This window comes from Musa acuminata, chromosome BXJ3-7 (assembly GCF_036884655.1).
Source record: "Musa acuminata AAA Group cultivar baxijiao chromosome BXJ3-7, Cavendish_Baxijiao_AAA, whole genome shotgun sequence".
Classification (NCBI taxonomy): Eukaryota; Viridiplantae; Streptophyta; class Magnoliopsida; order Zingiberales; family Musaceae; genus Musa; species Musa acuminata.
Genome location: NC_088355.1, coordinates 7,144,119 through 7,163,844, shown reverse-complemented (window position 1 = coordinate 7,163,844; position 19,726 = coordinate 7,144,119). Strand labels below are relative to the sequence as shown.

Below are 19,726 nucleotides of genomic sequence, written 5' to 3'. Positions count from 1 at the left end.
GAGTGCCATCCTCACCCATATCCAATGATGTAAGGAGGGATGCATGTGGGCAAAGCAAGTGATATCAATTTGCCAAGCAAGAAAGTTGCCAGACCTTAATTTGATCCAAATTGTTTGTATAATTGGGTGGGGCAGTGAGTCTGTGTCCAATTAATGTGACTTGGTGACTCAAAGCTTGTCAAAATCACTATTCAATTGGATCTAATAATTAAGAGAGAGAATTGAAATGCTTCCTTTTTTTTGGAAATATTAATAAATAAATTAGAAATATAAAACATCATAACTATTCAATTTTATATTATTATTAGTATTATTATTGCATTAAATATGGGATTGTTTCTTTTAGTTTATATAAATATGGGACTCACAACTTAAGATTTGCACAGATCATTGCATGCTTTACATCTAATAAACATGAGAGAAAGAGAGAGGGGGGTGATGGACTTCACATGTGGGCACGAGGCGTGCAGCTGCGCTTGCAATCTCAATCATAGACGTGGGGGCGACGCCACCATTAAATTGTGTGGGGACAGCCGGAGCCCCTCCAATTGGGCCTTGTACTTCTACCTTCTCGAACACCAAACTCCTCACCTCACCTCACCTCACACCCCATTCCCTCTCCCATCTCCTTCTCCTCCTCCGCCTCCTCATCATCATCGGTATGTAACCTGGAAAAGGGTTCATGTAGCATCGCCGGATCAAGATGGACAAACTGTTGATGCTATGGGTGGCGTCGCTTGCATTCCTTGTGACAGCGACCATCGCCCGGACTTGGAGGACGAAGAAGACGAACAACCAACGAGCGCAGCTCCCTGCAGGCTCCCGTGGTTGGCCTCTAGTCGGCGAGACCCTCCACTTCGTGTCCTCCGCCTACTCGCCTCGCCCCGAGAGATTCATGGACAAGCGTAGGATCATGTACGTACGTGAATACCAATCGATAACTCCTCATACATACGTACATCGCCCGTCCCTGCATGACGCCCGCGACGCTGTACAGGTACGGGAAGGTGTTCAGGTCTCACCTGTTCGGTAGCCCGACGATCGTGTCCACCGACGCGGAGGTCAGCAGGCGCATACTGCAGAGCGACGCGAGCTCCTTCGTGCCGTGGTATCCCAAATCCCTCACCGAGCTGATGGGGAAGTCCTCCATCCTGTTGATCAACGGGAACCTCCAGCGAAGAGTTCACGGCCTCATCGGCGCCTTCTTCAAGTCCCCCGACCTCAAGGCTCAGATCACCGGTGACATGCAGAGGTACGTGCGGGAGTCCATGGCCAAGTGGAAGGACCATCAGCTCATCCACATCCAAGACGAGACCAAGAATGTTAGTCCTCTCTCGATCGACCCTCCCCCCCCCTCCCCCTCCTCTGCTCCCCCCCACCCCTCCCCCCGCCCGCCCCCTCATTAATTCGGTGCACACGTGCACACCCGTGGCACCACATGAGAGGCCTAAGAATGGGCTCAGTGGCCGTGGATTTAATGAGCTGCACCTGTAATGTTGTTATCATCAATAATGTCTAGTTTGTGTCGATCAGGTAGTCTTCCAAATACTAGTAAAAGCATTGATAGGGCTGGAGAAAGAGAAGGAGATGGCGTTCTTGAAGCAACAATTCAAAGAATTTATTGCCGGGTTGATGTCTTTGCCCGTGAAGCTGCCGGGAAGTAGACTCTACAGATCGCTACAGGCAAGTCTACCGATACGGTGACGCTAATGGTTGGTTTGGTTGGGCATTCATTCAACCCAGTGTTCTACTTGACCAGGCAAAGAAGAGGATGGGGATGTTGATAGAGAGCATCATCGAAGAGAAGAGGAAGAACAACTCGGGATGCGCCCCGCGCGATGTTGTCGACGTGTTGATCAACGACGCCAGTGATCAACTTACCGACGATCTGATATCGGACAACATGATCGATCTGATGATTCCGGCTGAAGATTCCGTCCCTGTTCTTGTCACACTAGCAGTCAAGTACCTCAGCGAATGCCCTCTTGCTCTCCAGCATCTGCAGGTACCAAATCGTTCTGGTTTGAACTCTAAGAACAGGGAGGTCTTCTACTTGTTCATGCATGTCAAGATGACATTTCACTGTAAATTGATCTCAGGAAGAGAATACGCAGCTGAAGAAGAGGAGATCGCTGGTCGGTGAGGATCTGCGATGGACAGACTACATGTCTTTGTCCTTTACGCAAGACGTGAGTTGGGTGTCAATCCGGTGCTATCGAGTTCGATTATTTTGCGGCATCAATTCACGTAGATGAATGATTGCGCAGGTCATAACGGAGACTCTACGTATGGGGAACATAATTAGTGGGATCATGCGCAAGGCCGTGAAGGATGTGGAGATCAGGGGACACTTGATACCCAAAGGGTGGTGCGTGCTCACGTACTTCCGGTCGGTCCACCTCGACGAGAACCACTACGGCGAGGCCTACAGGTTCGATCCATGGAGGTGGAAGGTGAGTCGGGGTTGGTGAGCCATCACCCCACCTGCCCCTCCTTTGCACAACACACGCAAAGGGGGAGGAGGAGGGGGAGGGGGGGGAGAGTTGGGGTGTTGGTCGACCTCATGCGAGTTGCTGTTTTGCTACATCATCTCCCTCCTCTGCTTATCTGATCTGAGTGCGTTCTTCTCCGCCATGGGGCGCCCCCACAGGACAGGGACATGAGTTCTTCTTGTAGCTTTACTCCTTTTGGAGGTGGGCAAAGGCTGTGCCCTGGGCTGGACCTGGCCAGGCTGGAGGCTGCCATCTTTCTTCACCACTTGGTCACCAACTTCACGTAAGGATTGCCATCCCCCCTCCTCTCCAGATCTCTCCACTCCTTTGCTTCTTCTTGTTGCTGCTTTTGGTGCATCCATCACGGATCACACGTGTGCTGGTATCACTGTCTTCGTTTCATCATCATGCGTGATGGAGTCGGATCGGCTTTGTGTGACCACAGGTGGGCGGCAGAGGAGGACCAGATAGTGAACTTTCCCACCGTGAGACTGAAGAGGGGATTGCCCATCAGGGTAAGGAGGAAGAGCTGATTATACCACACAGCAACAGGAGCATGATGAACTCAGGAGGAGGAGAAGAGGAAAGGGAAACACGGTCGCAGGAGGATCACAACCCCCAACAAGAGAAATAAATGTGGTGAATGCGATGAGCTCTGAGACTTTGACCAGGGAAAGCTGCTTTGGATGTTGTGGGGGGGGCGTATGCAGGACCTAGAGAAGGCTGCCAAAGCTAGCATAGCTTCATCGGCAATTCCAACTCTTGGCTTGTGCTGCCGCATGCTGCTGACAAAGTGGGAGTGGAGAGGACACCGAAGTGGGGTTGCTTTCATGCAGTGGGGACCGTAGCAAGGACTCTCTGCCATCTTGGTGTGGCTTAGCTTCGAGGAAGAGGTCCAAAGGCTTCCATGGTCTCAAGATGCAAGCAGTGTCTCCTCCGAGACCACTGGTGTCTTCCCATCGTTTCCCTATCAGGTCTAGGCACACTGCACCAAATGTGACAAGGGAGAGTGGGCTCCACGGTGAGATGTAGTAGAATACAACAAGATACATAGATCCTCTGAGACTTGCAGCAGCCTCACCAAGATCTGGTGGGATTTGTAATGACTCTCCTGAAAACTAAAGTTCATACACCACATATATGGGACTTTTTGGATGTGTAGTAGACTCCATTGGTGAGTACCTCTACATTACGTACAGTTACGTAGATCAGCATTGCGCAGCTGAGGTTAATCCAATTCCATGTGCATGTACGTGTCTATACACGCATTTATGCGTCTGAGATCACGTACGTGGCACAGTTATGTACTTGTACTGAGCCATTGGCATTTGGTTCCTGAAACCGCAGAACTGCGCTAGATTCTCCACCAAGAGTCGCACTGGCCATTTCCAACTCACTAAACCAAGAGAGAGAGAGAGAGAGAGGTGGCCATAGTCCTGCACTGGACCCCCACGGCGGTGCAAGTTGCAAGAGGAGTTATCGAGGCAAAAGATATGGGAGTTATTGTGCCTTTCCAGAGGTCTTCCCTACGAAAGAAAGCATTAGAAAGGGAGGGAGAAGGTAAAACGAGCTATAGTGAGACCAACATTGATCAGTAAGTGTAAAAGTTACCTGGGTGAAGAGATCACCAATGGCAGAGTCGATAACTCTGTCCACAATGTCTGTCTCGAGGTTAAAGTTGAGATTTCTGCAGTTCCATGGATCGATAAACTCACCCAACCAGTTGGTGTAATGGTGTATATCTGATTTCCATTTTTTGTGCAAGGATTCGAACTTACTGTGATTAGATATCGACTGAATCATGCCTGCTGCTTCAAAGATATACCTAGCAAGAACAATGATGAGATAATGGAGACCTAAACATGGACAGGGAAAATGAGATCAGGGGCCCAGAAACTTAATAATGCTGCTACTCAATAAAATAGACAGTTGCTGTCTCAGCCATAATCAATGATTAGATTCTTCCAAGTAGGTGATTCATCATATTCAGAAGATGCAACTTGAATGATACTGAACTTTTGGCATCATAACTTGGATTCCAATCGTTTCTCAATTACATGAAAGTGTCTGGCGAACAACCCAATACAGTGTGGTGGTAAATTCAAATATTACATTTCGTTTTTGCTGGCCGGTAGTAAGAAAACTAGCCAAAATACCACAGAGTTCATTTTCTGTTTGTTCGATGTCTAACATTTGGTATGTATATGTTCTGAGCATGACAGAAAAAACACTGGTAATAGCCTAGATAATATGGTCCAAAAGGCACTACAATTACATGACCAGATCTTGTTTGGGATCTATAGCCTTTAGAGATGTGTAAGAATTGTCATTACTAATGCTCTGCGTACCAAAATGGAGCGATATCCTCCAGCTGTCCCAATTCGTCTTGATCTTGTCGATTGCCTTCCAAACATGAGAAAATTCCACTCTTGGAAGATTAAAATAATAGCTGATGACTACCGTTCAAAGACGGATAAACTTCAACACTGTGTTATTGGTGCCAAATGTCTCACTGCTTGCAGTGAATTGTCTCCAAGTCAAAATCTCAATCAACCATCGAGAGCACCTGTTTCAAAGAAATTTGTTAAATTAGTTTGCACGATTCCAACATATTGAAGTAAAGAGAAAAGAAAACCAAATATGACATTAATTATTGAATACCAGTCATAGATCTAAGAAAGAAACATGAAGCAAAATCTCCATGTTCAAGGCGGTCAGGCAACATAAAATCCAATCCAAAGTATGGCACAAGAACGAGCTACACTCTACCTCAAACGAGTTTATTAAATCATCAAACCTTAATGCTGACATAGCACCTAAGTTACGATGATCTAAATCAGGTTAACATAATATCGAAAAATCTAAATTCAAAACTATTAGTGACAAAAGACCCTTAAGAAGTAAATCATGTTGTTCTACATTTATAATTGTCTGACTATGATTATTATATGTTTGCCTGCTATAAGTCAACAATACCAAACCAACAGGTAGACTGACCTCACTAACTGGCAATTCGTTGCCTCAAACATTTGAGCAACCAAACAGTCAATCATATGTTAGTTCCATGGGCAACCACTGCCATAGCCTCTCCCGCGATCACAAATGTCAATGACCTGTTAAGATTGTGGTCATATGACTTTGTCATGCATAGCACTGCAAAACACAATGAGCATTCCAAAAATATATATTCGTGATTTTGCTCGACACTGCACCTGAAAGTCCCATTGACTGCCCGAGGTGGTTGAGCAACTAGGACATGTGTTCTACATTTCATATATATCACATCCTCACACTTGAGTAACTTGATAGCATATTTGAGTACCATAAGATCATAATAAAAAAAAAAAAGACAGTTGCATCAGCAAGCAGAAGTAAAGGGGGAAAGCAAAAGATGATTAGATATAAAAGAAACAGCACTTCATAATAACCCATATGATGGTGAAACAAAAGAGAACTGTAGAATAAACTGCAGGTGGACACTTTTGAGACATTTTAGCCAATCCTTTTCTACTATATTAGCTGCAGGAAAAGATATGGGCTGTTCCAGTTGCTTGAGCCAGCCTGTTTGACCAATGTGGCATAAATAATCCTCTAAGGATCCAACAAAGTCATAATTGATCAAATATTTCATATGCTGGGCATCCAGTAATTAAAAAAGTCAATAGCGGAAAGCATGCAGTTCCAATTAAGAGATAGACATAGTTACAACATTTCATCACCGATGTCTTACCTAAAGCACAAGCAGCACCTGTAGCCCTGTCTCAACCTGTATATCTACAATGTTCTCGATCAACGTTTGTCTGAGTCAACCAAATTGAATCATAATCAACAGAATTATATCTGAAACCCTCAATTCTTCGGATACTGACTGGAAATCGAATTGGAAGCTGATCGCAGCCAATCTGCCATCTGACCTAAGAGAGTCACCAAAGATCCAAGAAAACTAGCCATGGTAGTCTATACTTACGCCGGCTCGCCCTCTCCCATCCCTGTCCAATTCCGTACAACAATGGCGCGTTTGGGACACAAAACGTCATTTTTGGAACACTATTAGTGCCGAACTTAAAAACGAGACATCGGCACTCTCTGACGGGCTCCCAGACCTCGGCTCCGATATCCCTCCCGTGGCGGTAGACCTCGGTCGTCGCCTCGGCCATGGTCGTCGGGAGCGGCCCAGAGCCCTCCAGGCCGCCCGACTCAGCGACACCATGCGCTTTTGTTGATTTGGGTAGGCGTAAGGGTTTTATGGATTAGCGTTTCAGGTGTCACCTTCGCGTTAGGGTTGGTTTCTCGCCGTCTGCTGCTGCTAACGTCGGCTCATCGAAGAGAGAGAGAGAGAGAGAGAGGGGCATTCGACTCCGGTGAGACGTTTTGTGGTGGTAACAACGGGTCGGGTTGAGATGGGCGACATGGGCGTCACAATACTGGCCAGAATCCGGACCGTAGTGCGGCGGGTTTAGATATACTGACTTGGATCCAAATACGAATAGCGGATCGGGTCAGTTGGCGCACATCTAAGAGAACCGGCTCAGTTGACGGACCCTCGATTGGCTTGAAATTTTCTTGACTCGGACCGGACCGGTTCGAACCGACATTGTCACCTTTGGTTCTGTGGCAAGTTCTTCATTGTATGCTCATTATGCTGTCATTTATCCTTTATATACATTAATGGACTGTTCTTAAAAGATATTTTTAGAATTTTCTTGGGTCTTTCATGGTTTGAATTTCTAAAATGCTTTGATGTTGACTCAATTCTATCAATGATTCTTTTTTATGGACAATAAAATATTATGATCTGATCTCATCTTCATCACATACTATTTGTAGTTTTACCATAACATGTAAATATTTTTATCTTTGATTCTTATTTTGTTTAAGGAATCCATAAATGATTTAGTATGTTGTTGATGAGATATACAAATTAGGTCTTGTATGGATGAAAAATTGTGCAGCATGAATATTACAATCTTATATTACATTTATTCCCTTGAGATGGATGATAAATAGGAAGAAAACTTGTATAGCACTAACACTACAATCTCATATTATATTGTTCCTCATATGGATGACAAATTGAAGGAAGAAAACTTGTACACCATTAACACTACAATTTCATGCTGTATTTTTCCCAACATAGAAACAAAAGTTGTGTGGCATTAATGCTATAATCCCTCATCATGTAATTTCTAATATGGATGATAAATGGGAAGGAAACCAATGGTAGTCTCATATTATATTATTTATCATATGGATGATAAATTGAAAGAAATTTTATGTATCATGTATACTATAATTTTCGGACGAGAGTGTTCCATACTATATTAAAAATAAATAAAAATATTATGTCCTACTAGTATTTGTGTTATGTATATATAACACAATCAAATATGTTACTGATTCTCATATATTGTTTTTATGTGACTACCAACGATATCTTCTATAGTTAAACCTTTTTAACATCATAGTTATAATTATGAAAGTAAAATATTTAGATTTATTTATCATAAAATTATTAATTTTACTAATAAAAATATATAAAAATATAAAAATAATAAGTAAAAAATATAATTTCAATGTTTTAAATGATGGTGGCAAAAGTTGATGTTGCTAGGGCCACATGTAGTTATTATGAATGAGAAAAACGGTGGCGAGAGGACTTGTTTTATATCGTGCTGTTTTATATTTACGTTGATATCGACGTAAATATTGAGTTATCCTTTTGTTGCTTTATATTTACATTGATATTGATGTAGTTGTCCAATGGTAAAAGTGTCACTCGGTATCTGCATTGATTGCACTTTCGTTGCTCGACAATTATATTGATGTGAATATAGTTGACAATTATAGCGATCCTCATCTCTCACTATTACTTTTCTCATCCGTAATAGTCATTTGTGGCCCAACAACGTCATTGTCAATTGGAACATTAAGATTATTTTTTTACTCATTTTTTTCATATTTTTATCATTAAAATTGATGATATTAGGATAAATAAATTTAAATATTTTACTTTCATAATTATAAAAATTTTAATATAAAAGTTTAAATTCAAAAAAGATCTAATTAAAATATATATATATATATATATATATATATATATATATATATATATATATATATATATATATATATATATATATATATATATATATATATATATATATATATATATATATATATATATATATATATGCCATGAAAAAGAATAGTACTGCTTTATCTTTTGTCACTCCACTTCAATTTTTCTTTTTTTTGTTTTTTTACCGTTTCTTTTCTTTATTATTATTATTGTTTGCTTACCCCTTTCCTTCACCGCAAGTATTCCAACGCCGTACCCAAATTGCCACCTCCGCCTCAACAAAAAAGAAGGCTTGTACAGAACATTGGAACCCAAAGCCGAAGCAGGAGGGGCAGAAAGAAGTGAGTAGGGGTTCTCTCTGATCCTCTCTATTCTATTCTTGTGGGATGTCGAGCCTCCGCCCATGGCGGTGCCACCATCTGTAGTTGCGTACTCCTCCTCCTCCTCCTTCCTCCTATTCATCTCCTCCCTTTCTTTCTCCCTCCTCTTCCTCCTCCTCCTCCTCTACCTCAGGAACAAGAAGCGTGGGCATCCGTGGCTCGGATGCCGAGAAAAGGAGCACCATCACCTCCGCCGCGACCTCTCCGCGTGGGACCCACCTCCGCAGCCGCCCAAGGACGGCGGGGAGAAGGACGCGGCGGCAGCGGCGGAGCCGGCGGGCGGTGAGGACAAGGGCAGGAGAAAGAAGGCGAGGAAGAAGAGGGGGGGTTGTCGCGGGGGATCGGAAGGGGGAGATGACGATGGGAACGCGGCGGCGGCGTATGGAATGGGAGAGGTGGGGAACCGGAGGATGGACCGTATTTACCCGTTCTCCTCGTTTGCGAGCTCGACGCAGAGGAGGATCAAGCTACAGTATGATGAGATCGTCGAGTCCAATAAAGCCAAGACCTTGACAGTCGCTCAGGTTTTCTTGCTCTCCCTCGAACTTTTAGCTTTTGGCGTTCGTGTCTTTGACGAAGTTTTGTAGCTGCGGTTGATTTTTCTTTCTTGCTATCCCTGATTTATCTTATACTTGGAGGAGAAGGGAACAAAGATATAAATTCATAAGATTTGAGATTTTGCAGTCGTGAAAAGAAAAGTTGGAGATTTTATTGATGTCATGCCGTGTGAGGTTTCCTCCCACTATGATATTGATCGATTCCATGTGGTGATCGGGTCATTTGTTAGAACATCTTAACCCTAACTTCTTACTTATTCTTAGGGTTTTGAACTTGGTGTAGTTATCTTGTGACTCTTAATCGGACCATGAGAAGGGATCATAAAGAAAATATAGGAAACTGGTATTTGGAAAATCAATCAGAATTGATGTCGCAGAGTACGTAATCTTAACCATAAAAAGTTGCAATATAGGCTAACTTTTCCCACTTAACAGTCAGCCAAATATGGAAAATATGTCAAGGAGCATAGATTTATCCATTACATGATTCATGAAAACTTATCACACTCAGTAATAATTATTTTCATATATGTTGATTACTAAACACAAATCACAATCGTAATTTTTATTGTTAAAGATCAATCAGATGGGAAAATGTTATGTGGACGACATTTACTCAACCTGTTTACTTACATCATATTCTAGAGTACTGCAGAATGGGCGATGTAGATGCCAGTGAAGGAGACCTTTTCTATATGCCTAGAGATTGGAATAGGATTTCCGTTTCATTCTTTGGTTTTGGAGGCATTCTGGGAAATCATAGGATTAACATCAGAATTTTGCCATCTTATACCTAAGCGGAGCTCTTGTTATTCATCTTCTACCAATAGGATACTTAAATTTCACAGTCCACGAAGACAAAATTAAAGATCTGATCATTTCAATCATGCATTTCTCTTTATCTCTACTATTCAATTTGCACTTCTACATTTTCCAATATTTTTTTATATTTTAGGCTTAGCAAATCCGGGTCATCATTGGTCATAGTTTATCGAATTCCAATTGATTTTTTAGTAGGTTCATCATTTTTAGGATGACATGAAATATTTATGTCACCAAAACAAGTTGGTTTTGTCACCCTTCTTTTATCCATGTTTGTAATGGGCATAATAGGCAACATATGCCTCGCTTGTCATGGAACATCTGATGATATCCTTGTCTTCAATTTTAATGCATCGTTCTTTTAATTTCATCTGTTTACAGTCAACATGTAAAATATAGCTCTGTGTTATCATCAATCTGTAATTCCATCTAGGGATCTTGAATTGTGCATTCAAGGTCATGAATGACATATTCTTGTTAGCCGTTTCAGTTATCCTAACAATGCCAAGAAAACTTTCCAGTTCAGATATCTTGAACCTCAATCATGTATTTTACTTTAGGAGGATAAATCAAGACTTCCCTGTTACTTTAGATATTTGTTAATCAATTATATCCATATATATACATATAATATGTAGTTCCTGAAATAGAATAAGTAGCAAAAGGAGGAACTTTTAGATATATATCTCATCTTTGATTGCATAAATTTGACTGCCTGTTAATTGCATGTGTATACTTTTCTGAATTATAACGACTTTGGTACTGAAGGCATGTGGCTTACAAAACCAGGTTGTTGCTAATTTTCAACTTTTTATATTCATATAACATTTCTGTTGCCCTCCTCACGGATATATTGCAATCGATCGAGCAACCCATTCAAATAGGACATCTGGTTCTCTTTTTGTGTATTATGAAGAACAACTAGGATATTTCACACGCGCAAAGTGGAATTGTCTGCATTTAGAAGTAAACAGCAAAGGTTGAGAGGTGTCCTTACAAATTGATCACTTCATTAAAAAAAAAAGAAAACTCTTGTTTTCATTTGGAGTCTTGAAGAACTTTTATTTTTAGCCTGCAAGATTGGAAGTGACATCAATGAAGAAACCACTTGAGAATGACTAACTTGCATGTGGAAGTTATTTTATTTTGTTATTTGAAATGCTTTCAAAGAATGACCACTTTTTGGTTAACCATTTCCCAGTAAATTCATGAGAATCCTGGAAGCTGTGGAAACTGGTATTAGAAGTTAGCTATGGGCACCAAAACTGTTGTATAGGCATTTGATATAGTCCAGTTACAGAATATACTAGAAATTGTTGATAGCCCCACGGATTGGAGACAGAGAGGAGCTTAGTTTATTCATCTAAAGACGTGCCTTTATTATTTACTTTGATTCTGTGGCATTTGTGTTTCTCTTAAGAATAGCAGTTTCATATAATAAATATTAAGAAAATAGATGTTTGACTCAGCTATGAAACTATGTGAAGTTCTTTCTCTAATGTGCATGATGCCTTGAGGTTGAAAGCAGGAACTTTCATGCTATAGATGTTCGATGAGAAAACACACTTTCAATTAATATAAGTGGTTAATATCTTTATACATTTAAAATGTGATTCTCAAATTTTAGTTTGGAGGTGAAACATGGTTCTTAAAATACCAGTTCCAATATATATTATATATATTTCTGTTGTTTTTTATAAAGGCTCGTTAATATTCTGGAGATCACATGCCTATTATGGTTCTGATGTAGAAGAGCATATAATTTGGAACCAAATCACAATGATTGGTTGCCTTTGTGACAAATATATAGCCATTGCTGTGGCATCTTATTAAAGGAAAAACAATTATCTTTCTTTTTGCAGGAAAAAAGAACTCAACATTTGCATCCTGCATTGGATCTGACTTCTTAAGTCTTTAGCCATAAATCAGGATCCACACCACATTCTTATTGGAAGCCTAGTACAAAGACATACCCAGGATACTTTCTAAATTTGTGCTAAAAACTCAGCTTATAGATAATAACATATGGATAACTTTGGATAGAGACAATTTCTGATTGTGAATATCTGGCAGGATAAGTCAAACACAATAACTATCTTAGTCATGATCTCATAAAAGCTAGTGATACCTCATCGTGAAGCATAGAAAATGAGAAAAGTATCTCTGTTAGACAAAGATCACCTTACCAAATAGACATTACAAGAAAGCTAATATTGAATAAAAAATATCTAGATTCACAATCTTTAGCCTGCAATCATTTATTGATGTTTAATTAGAAGGTTGAGCTAAGTTGGAAAAGGAGAGATTTTTTTATTCACCATTTTAATCCAACAACTGAGCAACTGATGCATTCATTGTAGCTAAATAATAGGCTACCTGTCCATTGTAAAGTTGAATGAATCTGTCCTTTATGTATTTCGTTTGAATCTTTCTTTCATCACCAACACAGCAATTCTTCAACTTCCCATTTCAATGAATGAAGTGGATTTGTTGGATGCTTTTATATTCAATATTTTTGACTGAATCTTATTGGCTTTTGCATACAGAACACTTTTTTTTATCATACAACTCGCTCTACATCAACAGACCCTTTCTGCAACTGTCCTTTAAATTTGAGGATGCTTAGTTTCTATTTCATTTCAAACTGATTTTGTGAAAGAAACCCCATGTATCTGATAAGCTTGGTTGGAGTTGTTGGAGCATATAATGAGCATTCTCTTGTTCAGGTTGGTCAGTTCATCAACTGTCTGGTTGACGCAAGAAATGAATTGCAGCGCAAGTATGTAGCCAATTTACACTCTTGCTGTTATTTATTGTTATCATGCCAGAAAAATTATGCATCCACCCTTTTCAGGTCAGAGATTATTCAAAGGAGTTTCAAAATAAAGAAAGCATTATTGTATAAAGCTGACAGATCTTCTTTTGATCGTCTTTGCCAACAGGTTATATTAAGAATCATTGCTTGACCACAGCAGCTAGTATATATTTCATGCATTTCCCCGAAGATAATTCTTTGTACGTTCCTGCAGATATACAAACTAGAAGCTGAGCACAAGAGAGTGGAGGAAGATGCAACTGTTTATAATCTACTTCAGGAGCAGCTCAAGCTCTCACCAGCATATAAAACAGTAATAACACACCCGCACCATATTGATTATGTGATTTTAATGCCCATCTGACATGCTATTGGCAGATGCTTGAGGTTAGCGCAAACATGGAGCAGAAGGCTGAATCAGACCAAGCTGCCGAACTGCCTGATATCTCATTCGAGGAGTTCTTAGCTCAGGAAAAGAAGGATTTGTTCTGGTCAGTAGCATACTGTTAACTAGCTACTCCTGGGCATTTGGTGTCACATTCATATACTCTCTGGATCTTTTGCAGGCAAAGAAACCGCAAGCTGAGATAATTATCTGGTGTACATTTGCTGTCCAAAGAGTTTATTCAACCACAGTAGGACTGTTTTCTTTTTTCTTTTGGGATGTCCATGTGCATCTCTCAGTGTTGTCTTCAAGTGCTCTTTTAACTGGCTGTAGAACTTTTGGACTGCTATCAAGCATAGAAGAGTGGATACTAATTGGTTACAGGTCTGATGTTTTATTTGTTGGTCCTCAAATTTAGGTCTGTGATGTTACATTGTAAACATATTTGCTGATGCCATACTAAGAGACTTGGGCTGTTTTTGATATATGTAAAACTACAAATGTATGAAGTTACAAATTGTTTAGAGTTATTTGATGTTAGATGCCATTATTTATGCTAAGATTTCGATGATTAGCACATTTTACGTGTAATTATTTTAACAATGAATGATACATTGCCCATTATTATATGGGCTTAGCCATCGGCCCAATTGTAAGGAGGAGTCGGCCTACAGTAAATCTTGACGAGGGCTGCAAGTGGGAAGGCGGGAGCGGGAGCGGGAGCACGAGAGAGAATGGCCGACAGATTGGAGCGGTGGCTTCCCCTCTTCGAGATCTTCCTCAACTCCGCCGCGCCGGAGGGCGACGCCTCCCTCTGGTTCGATAACCACCACCATCCCACCACCGCCTTCCTCTCCCTACTCCTCTCTGCCGTCCCCTCTTCTCGTTCCCCGCCGCCCATCCTCCTCCAAACCCTTCCCCCCGCCCTTCAGTCCCGCATCCTCTCCTTCCTTGCCGTCCACCACCACCGCTTCCCTCGCGCCTGCCTCCGCTCCCTTGCCGCCCACTTCCTCGACTCCTCCGCCTTCACCGATAGCTCTGCTTTTTGGGCGCGTAAGGCCGCCCACCACCTGCTCGATGCAGTGTCCTCTTCGGCTCCTCCCGTTGCCTGTGGACATACACTTGATCATCTTCACCGTAGAACGAATGAGAACGATGTCGATCTCTATGCGTTGCCTCAATGGCTTAACGATCCCGTCTTTGCTGCTGCTCCGCTTCTTCCTTGGCTTCCTCTCCCTGCGGGCTCATTGTCCAGAAGCAACGATCGATATTTTGCTGCCGAACCCCAATCAATGGAATTAGTCGCTTTTCGAGATGATGAGCCTGCGACATATTCTCCTCTTCCTCCTCCTCCTGTTCTTGATCCACAGATAATCGAGCGTGCTTCGGTTTTGAAAGCGGAGCTGTTGGCATCAGAGGCAGCACCTAAAGCCATTCGCTTGGCCAAAGACATCCGACAGCTCTGCTTGGACTCTGGAACTGGCAGCCAGCTTATGGTTCTTGGCTTGATCCAACCTTGGGAGGTCGACGATGAGATGGCTTCGGTTCTCCTTTCCAACTTGTCGGGAGAGCATGGCTTGAGTTTCGTGGGATGGCATGCCCACGTTCTCTGCTCGCTCGTCCTCCCCAAGCTGCTGACGCTCCAAAAGCCGGCGTCGAGGGTGCTGCTATCCGCCACGACACGGTTCTGCCAGCTCCATCCTGTGGCGGCCGTCGAAGCTCTACTCCTACCCTTGTCACTTCGCAAGGAAGGGCTCAATGTGGTTCTCTGTGATGCGCTGGCGAGGGTCATCAGAGAGTGCTTGCACCCGGTGCATGTTTCGGCCTTCTGCCAGAGATTGCTTTGCGGGAATGCGGGGGACAGGAGGCCTGTGTGCTTGCCATGCCATGAGGAGTTGCTATCTGATGAGCTGGTGTGGACAGAATCGCTGTTCATGCTATTCAACCATGTCCTCAATCACAATGTTTGTTTGACACCCGACACTGCAGACCATCTTGTGTCCGTGATCGATGAGAACGCACACAAGTTCTCTAAATCTCTGAAGTTTGGGAATTTCATGTTGTGTTTCGTCTCCAAATGCGCTAGAGCTTCCAGCCTGCACAAGGTTTCGTTGGAGAGAGCTGCTATGAGGACAGGAACTTTCGTGACCAAATCCATACTATCAAAGTTGAGCGTTTAGGTAAATTTACATGTTCTTCTCTTTCTTATGTGTTTAATTCTTCTCTTACAAACTGGAGAACTCTCTTTAGATATTGATAGTTCAGATTGACAAGTTATGAACTCTTTCATGTTTCCTGAAGGAAATTTGATACCAGAATATTTTAGTGTATCGGTAAACAACAACAACGAGCCATAATTTCTCAACTAATTGGTGTTGGTTAATCTTTTGTCACTATTGAGACATACAAAATCTTGTAATTTTAGTCAAATTTAGAGTATTTAAATCTTTACTTATAGTTTCTAATAAAATCTTTCTAGAACTTCTTCTACCTCTTTTCATATCATCTTTCATTGTCTAACTACAACTTCTCCTTAACATATGTTGATATTGGCTTAACGGTTCTATCTCACTTAATTGTTTACGAATGATTGTTTATCAATGAGAACATTTCTTGCCATATTTCTTGTTAACTCCGAACATCCACCTCAACATTCTTAATGGCTTAACGGTTCTATCTCACTTAATTGTTTACGAATGATTGTTTATGAATGAGAACATTTCTTGTTATATTTCTTGCTAACTCCGTACATCCACCTCATCATTCTTAATGGCTTAACGGTTCATATCATCTTTCATTGTCTAACTACAACTTCTCCTTAACATATGTTGATATCGGCTTAACGGTTCTATCTCACTTAATTGTTTACGAATGATTGTTTATCAATGAGAACATTTCTTGCCATATTTCTTGTTAACTCCGTACATCCATCTCAACATTCTTAATCACTTAACGGTTCTATCTCACTTAATCTCTTAACGGTTATATTTCTTGCTAACTCCGTACATCCACCTCAACATTCTTAATGGCTTAACGGTTCATATCATCTTTCATTGTCTAACTACAACTTCTCCTTAACATATGTTGATATCGGCTTAACGGTTCTATCTCACTTAATTGTTTACGAATGATTATTTATCAATGAGAACATTTCTTGCCATATTTCTTGTTAACTCCGTACATCAACCTCAACATTCTTAATGGTTAACATTTGAGTGTGCTGTTTTATATATGTTATTTCTTAACTGTTTAATGTTTTAGTGTGATGCTCTGTTATTATTATAATTTATTAATATTATTGTATATAATTTTTTTTGCATAATTAGGTAAACACGGAATTAGGAAACTCCATTTCTTTTATTGAAAAAAAAAGCTATGCAGGAACCTCAATGAAGAACAACCAAAATGCAGAAATAGCCAGCTACAAGAACTTGTACCATATCCATCTTGTATTTATGATTCAAATACTAGCAAATTACAACTTTCTACCATGCTAGTTGCCTGTCTTTGCAGGTGAGGACAGCCAAACCGCTGGTTGTGTATGATTAAGCCACTAATTCGACCTATTGGCACAGAGGGGATCAGTTGCTAAGGATGCTGATCTTCTATTGGATGTAGACAATCCTCTTGTTCTCTTCAATGCAGCTACAGCTTCTCAATCCAGAGACCATTGTCTCACATCGTAAGCTGTTCCAGCTTCTCTTTTATACATCTAATATTTTTCTTATAAAGCTTGGACATCCAGTCTTTGTAATGTTGGAGGTCCAGGTTATAGCGTCCAAATGAGATCGAACATGTTGAGATCGATGCTCTTTCTTCAGAATTATGCGAAAGATCTGCTACTATGGGTTTGTTTTCCCAACACCAGCTTCTTAAGCTTGCCGATAAACTTCATTTTCTTGGAATTTCCATGTCTGGTTGAGGAGATGACTTCGATCGCAGCGTCTTCAGATTCTTCAGTGGATGTTTGTGAAGAAAAAGAATGCTCCGAGTCAAAGTCTACGAAACTCGAGGTTTTCTCATCGATACCGGAGTCTGCGTACTCCATCATGTGCAGCTTTGGTTTCTCCTCGGACTCGGGACTCGAGCTCTTGCTGAGATCCTTCGCCGCTGATTTCTGCTTGTAGTTCTTCAGCTCGTACCTAAGGCATGCATTGACCCATCGAAGGTACACCAGTTCTTCGACGTCGGCGGCCTTTTCGGTTTTGAGCTGTTCGATGTCCTTCACCAGTTTCTCATTTGCTACCTTCAAGAAGTTGGCTTTCTCCAATGCATCTGCCTGCAACTGGAGCGGACGATGTCTCTTGGCTTTGATATGTGCTTTGATGGAAGTAAGAAGCAAGAAGAAGGAAGCATGTAGAAGACGCTACCTCTTGAGCCTCAAGCGCAGATGATGCAGAAGCTTGTGCTGACTCCAGCTTTCTCGTCAGGTCAAAGTTCTGCTCCGTTAGACTCGAGTTGACCAGTTTGAGTTGTGCGGCTTCATCTTCCAGCTCCGCCAGCCTCTTCAGCTTTTCCTCCGTCTCCTCGTTGTTCTGACGCTGCAATTGGCTGATCCTTTGATGAAGGGAAGCTGTTCTCTCCGCCGCCTGCTCTGCATCCGATCGCGACTTCTTCTTCAGAAGCCTGATCGTCGCTCTCGCAGACTCGAGCTCGTTCATCACTCTCGGAAGATCCGCGAGCTGAGCTTCGAGCCTCTGGTTGTCGGACTGCAACGACTCGATCCTTAAAGAGGACAACCTTGCTTCAGTCGAGCTCATCTGCAGTTGGCGCTCGAGATCTCTCACGGCGGCCGCCTGCTCTTGCATTCCGTAATACTCCAGCAGTTGGAGCTCCAGGCTCCTCTCGTTCTCTTGGAGGGAGCAAACCAAGCTCCGAAGGCTTGCTATCTCTTGCTCCGTCGCACTGTCCTCTTCGATCGCCGGGTTCTTGGGGCGGGAGGCTTCCAGATCTTTCACCGTGTGATCGCACTCGTCGTCGCCGGAGCTCGTCTTGGTCGGAGCCAAACGCAGCGCGGTGGTGGTCGAAGTGCCGTTGACGATCGTCGCCAAAGCCGCTTTCTTGAGATGAAAGACAGAAGATTAGCCAGAAACCGATTGATATAAAGAGGGCTCGATCACGAGCAGGGCTTTGATTCTTACGCCTTTTAGAAGTCGAAGTTCTTTGAGACCAACGCTTGACCTCCCGGTGGCTTGCGACAGGGCACCTGCGATCAGGAAACACACATGGAAATCAGCACCAAACGCAGTCAAGATCGAATTTTGATGTTTGGCGTCGGTAAAGATGGAGCTTTAATGAATCGGGGAATGGGCAGATGAAGAACACCTGAAGAATAACGATGGGTGGAAGCAGCAGGAGAGGGAACGCGCGGTCGGGCGCGAGACGAGAGCTGGGCGACGATGAAACCTGCGAAGGTGAGACCGATTGGGACGCCAAGCTTGATGATGATGGGGTTCACGCCCCTGCTTCTCACCATCGACTCCATTACTCCGCTAATCTATCTTCCGCCGTCCTATCTACCAATCCGCCGCCAAAGCCGACACCTTTCGCCAAGAAGAAGAAGAAGAAGAAGAAGCCGAGACGACAATGGAGAAAGCAGCCGACCAGAACTCTGTCGAGCTTTCCTGCTCTAAAGAAGAGGACGAACGCAATGCAAGGGGGAACACGCAAAAGGCGAATCCGCAGGGTGGCCTTCTTCCGCTGCCGCTCGTTGTCGAGGCTCGGCATCGTCTTCTGCACCTTTTGATCTCGTGAGGGCGGAGGTGATCCAGAGAGAAGAACGGAAGGTGGCGCGGAGAGCTCGCTTCACTTTTGGTTCGCAACCTTAACCTTGTTAAAACTTCATTACACTTTTGGCATATATTGTTGAGCATGCACTAAAACGTCATTAACTGTTAACGGGGCAACCACATGGTTTAAGAATAGATGCCAACAAATGAATCAGCCAAATATATACAAATTCCTATAGACTAAACTCAATCAATGTTGCTACTTGTTAATGTGGCAGCAAATTGGAATCATTAGCTTCGCATTCTCTTTTATTTACTTATAAGCTTTTAATCTGAAAGAAACTTGAAGGTGAGGCATGAGATGATTGTGTTCTTTTTTACTTGTTTTGTGGATATATTTCCAACATTCCTGAAATTTCTGGAAGCAAAATATATTTTTCTTTTTTTTTATAAAAATATTCACAAGC

At 42.2% G+C, this 19,726-nt stretch overlaps 4 protein-coding genes and 1 long non-coding RNA gene across 10 annotated transcripts; 3 read left to right on the top strand and 2 right to left on the bottom strand.

Annotated features, from left to right (window-relative positions):
- Positions 1-553: 553 nt before the first annotated feature.
- LOC135643798 (cytochrome P450 90D2-like) lies at positions 554-3,647 on the top strand. Of its 2 annotated transcripts, none has more exons than XM_065161156.1 (8): positions 554-915; positions 998-1,322; positions 1,534-1,683; positions 1,760-2,005; positions 2,100-2,189; positions 2,268-2,453; positions 2,651-2,775; positions 2,938-3,647. In XM_065161156.1, the coding sequence occupies exons 1-8, from the start codon at positions 704-706 to the stop codon at positions 3,023-3,025; spliced, it is 1,422 nt and encodes a 473-aa protein (XP_065017228.1). In that variant the 5' UTR covers positions 554-703; the 3' UTR covers positions 3,026-3,647. The 2 variants fall into 2 exon arrangements, with proteins under 2 accessions (XP_065017228.1, XP_065017229.1); XM_065161157.1 differs by having other exon boundaries at positions 786-919.
- A 935-nt stretch (positions 3,648-4,582) lies between these two features.
- LOC135643799 (uncharacterized) lies at positions 4,583-6,871 on the bottom strand. Of its 2 annotated transcripts, XR_010498352.1 has the most exons (3): positions 5,705-6,856; positions 5,490-5,605; positions 4,583-5,058 (listed from the first exon to the last, which is right to left on the bottom strand). It is a non-coding gene; the product is annotated as an uncharacterized LOC135643799 (long non-coding RNA). The 2 variants fall into 2 exon arrangements; XR_010498351.1 differs by having other exon boundaries at positions 5,490-6,871.
- A 1,955-nt stretch (positions 6,872-8,826) lies between these two features.
- On the top strand, positions 8,827-14,060 carry LOC103991260 (uncharacterized). The gene is made up of 6 exons (XM_009410640.3): positions 8,827-9,475; positions 13,057-13,109; positions 13,185-13,272; positions 13,360-13,458; positions 13,524-13,636; positions 13,712-14,060. The coding sequence occupies exons 1-6, from the start codon at positions 8,975-8,977 to the stop codon at positions 13,734-13,736; spliced, it is 879 nt and encodes a 292-aa protein (XP_009408915.2). The 5' UTR covers positions 8,827-8,974; the 3' UTR covers positions 13,737-14,060.
- A 117-nt stretch (positions 14,061-14,177) lies between these two features.
- LOC135642530 (uncharacterized) lies at positions 14,178-19,639 on the top strand. 4 transcript variants are annotated; one of them, XR_010497997.1, is made up of 3 exons: positions 14,178-15,710; positions 17,044-17,212; positions 17,352-19,639. XR_010497997.1 is itself a non-coding variant. In XM_065158752.1 (2 exons), the coding sequence occupies exon 1, from the start codon at positions 14,265-14,267 to the stop codon at positions 15,708-15,710; it is 1,446 nt and encodes a 481-aa protein (XP_065014824.1). In that variant the 5' UTR covers positions 14,178-14,264; the 3' UTR covers positions 17,044-19,639. The 4 variants fall into 4 exon arrangements, 2 of the variants coding, with proteins under 2 accessions (XP_065014824.1, XP_065014826.1); XR_010497998.1 differs by having other exon boundaries at positions 17,044-17,960; positions 18,099-19,639; XM_065158752.1 differs by having other exon boundaries at positions 17,044-19,639.
- Positions 18,191-19,015, bottom strand: LOC135643758 (uncharacterized). The gene is made up of 4 exons (XM_065161096.1): positions 18,856-19,015; positions 18,672-18,736; positions 18,271-18,590; positions 18,191-18,227 (listed from the first exon to the last, which is right to left on the bottom strand). The coding sequence occupies exons 1-4, from the start codon at positions 19,013-19,015 to the stop codon at positions 18,191-18,193; spliced, it is 582 nt and encodes a 193-aa protein (XP_065017168.1).
- Positions 19,640-19,726: the final 87 nt, after the last annotated feature.

What these genes read in the sequence shown, in the direction of transcription:
- LOC135643798 (XM_065161156.1), top strand. Translation starts at nt 704, where the DNA reads ATGGACAAACTGTTGATGCTATGGGTGGCGTCGCTTGCATTCCTTGTG. An exon ending in GACTCTACAGATCGCTACAG is followed by an intron (nt 1,684 to 1,759) that starts GCAAGTCTACCG and finishes CTACTTGACCAG; the next exon opens with GCAAAGAAGAGGATGGGGAT. An exon ending in TCGATCCATGGAGGTGGAAG is followed by an intron (nt 2,454 to 2,650) that starts GTGAGTCGGGGT and finishes GCGCCCCCACAG; the next exon opens with GACAGGGACATGAGTTCTTC.
- LOC103991260 (XM_009410640.3), top strand. Translation starts at nt 8,975, where the DNA reads ATGGCGGTGCCACCATCTGTAGTTGCGTACTCCTCCTCCTCCTCCTTC. An exon ending in AGAAATGAATTGCAGCGCAA is followed by an intron (nt 13,110 to 13,184) that starts GTATGTAGCCAA and finishes CACCCTTTTCAG; the next exon opens with GTCAGAGATTATTCAAAGGA. An exon ending in TTGATCGTCTTTGCCAACAG is followed by an intron (nt 13,273 to 13,359) that starts GTTATATTAAGA and finishes ACGTTCCTGCAG; the next exon opens with ATATACAAACTAGAAGCTGA.
- LOC135643758 (XM_065161096.1), bottom strand. Translation starts at nt 19,015, where the DNA reads ATGGAGTCGATGGTGAGAAGCAGGGGCGTGAACCCCATCATCATCAAG. An exon ending in CACCCATCGTTATTCTTCAG is followed by an intron (nt 18,737 to 18,855) that starts GTGTTCTTCATC and finishes TCCTGATCGCAG; the next exon opens with GTGCCCTGTCGCAAGCCACC. An exon ending in ATGAGCTCGACTGAAGCAAG is followed by an intron (nt 18,228 to 18,270) that starts GTTGTCCTCTTT and finishes TCCGACAACCAG; the next exon opens with AGGCTCGAAGCTCAGCTCGC.
- LOC135642530 (XM_065158752.1), top strand. Translation starts at nt 14,265, where the DNA reads ATGGCCGACAGATTGGAGCGGTGGCTTCCCCTCTTCGAGATCTTCCTC.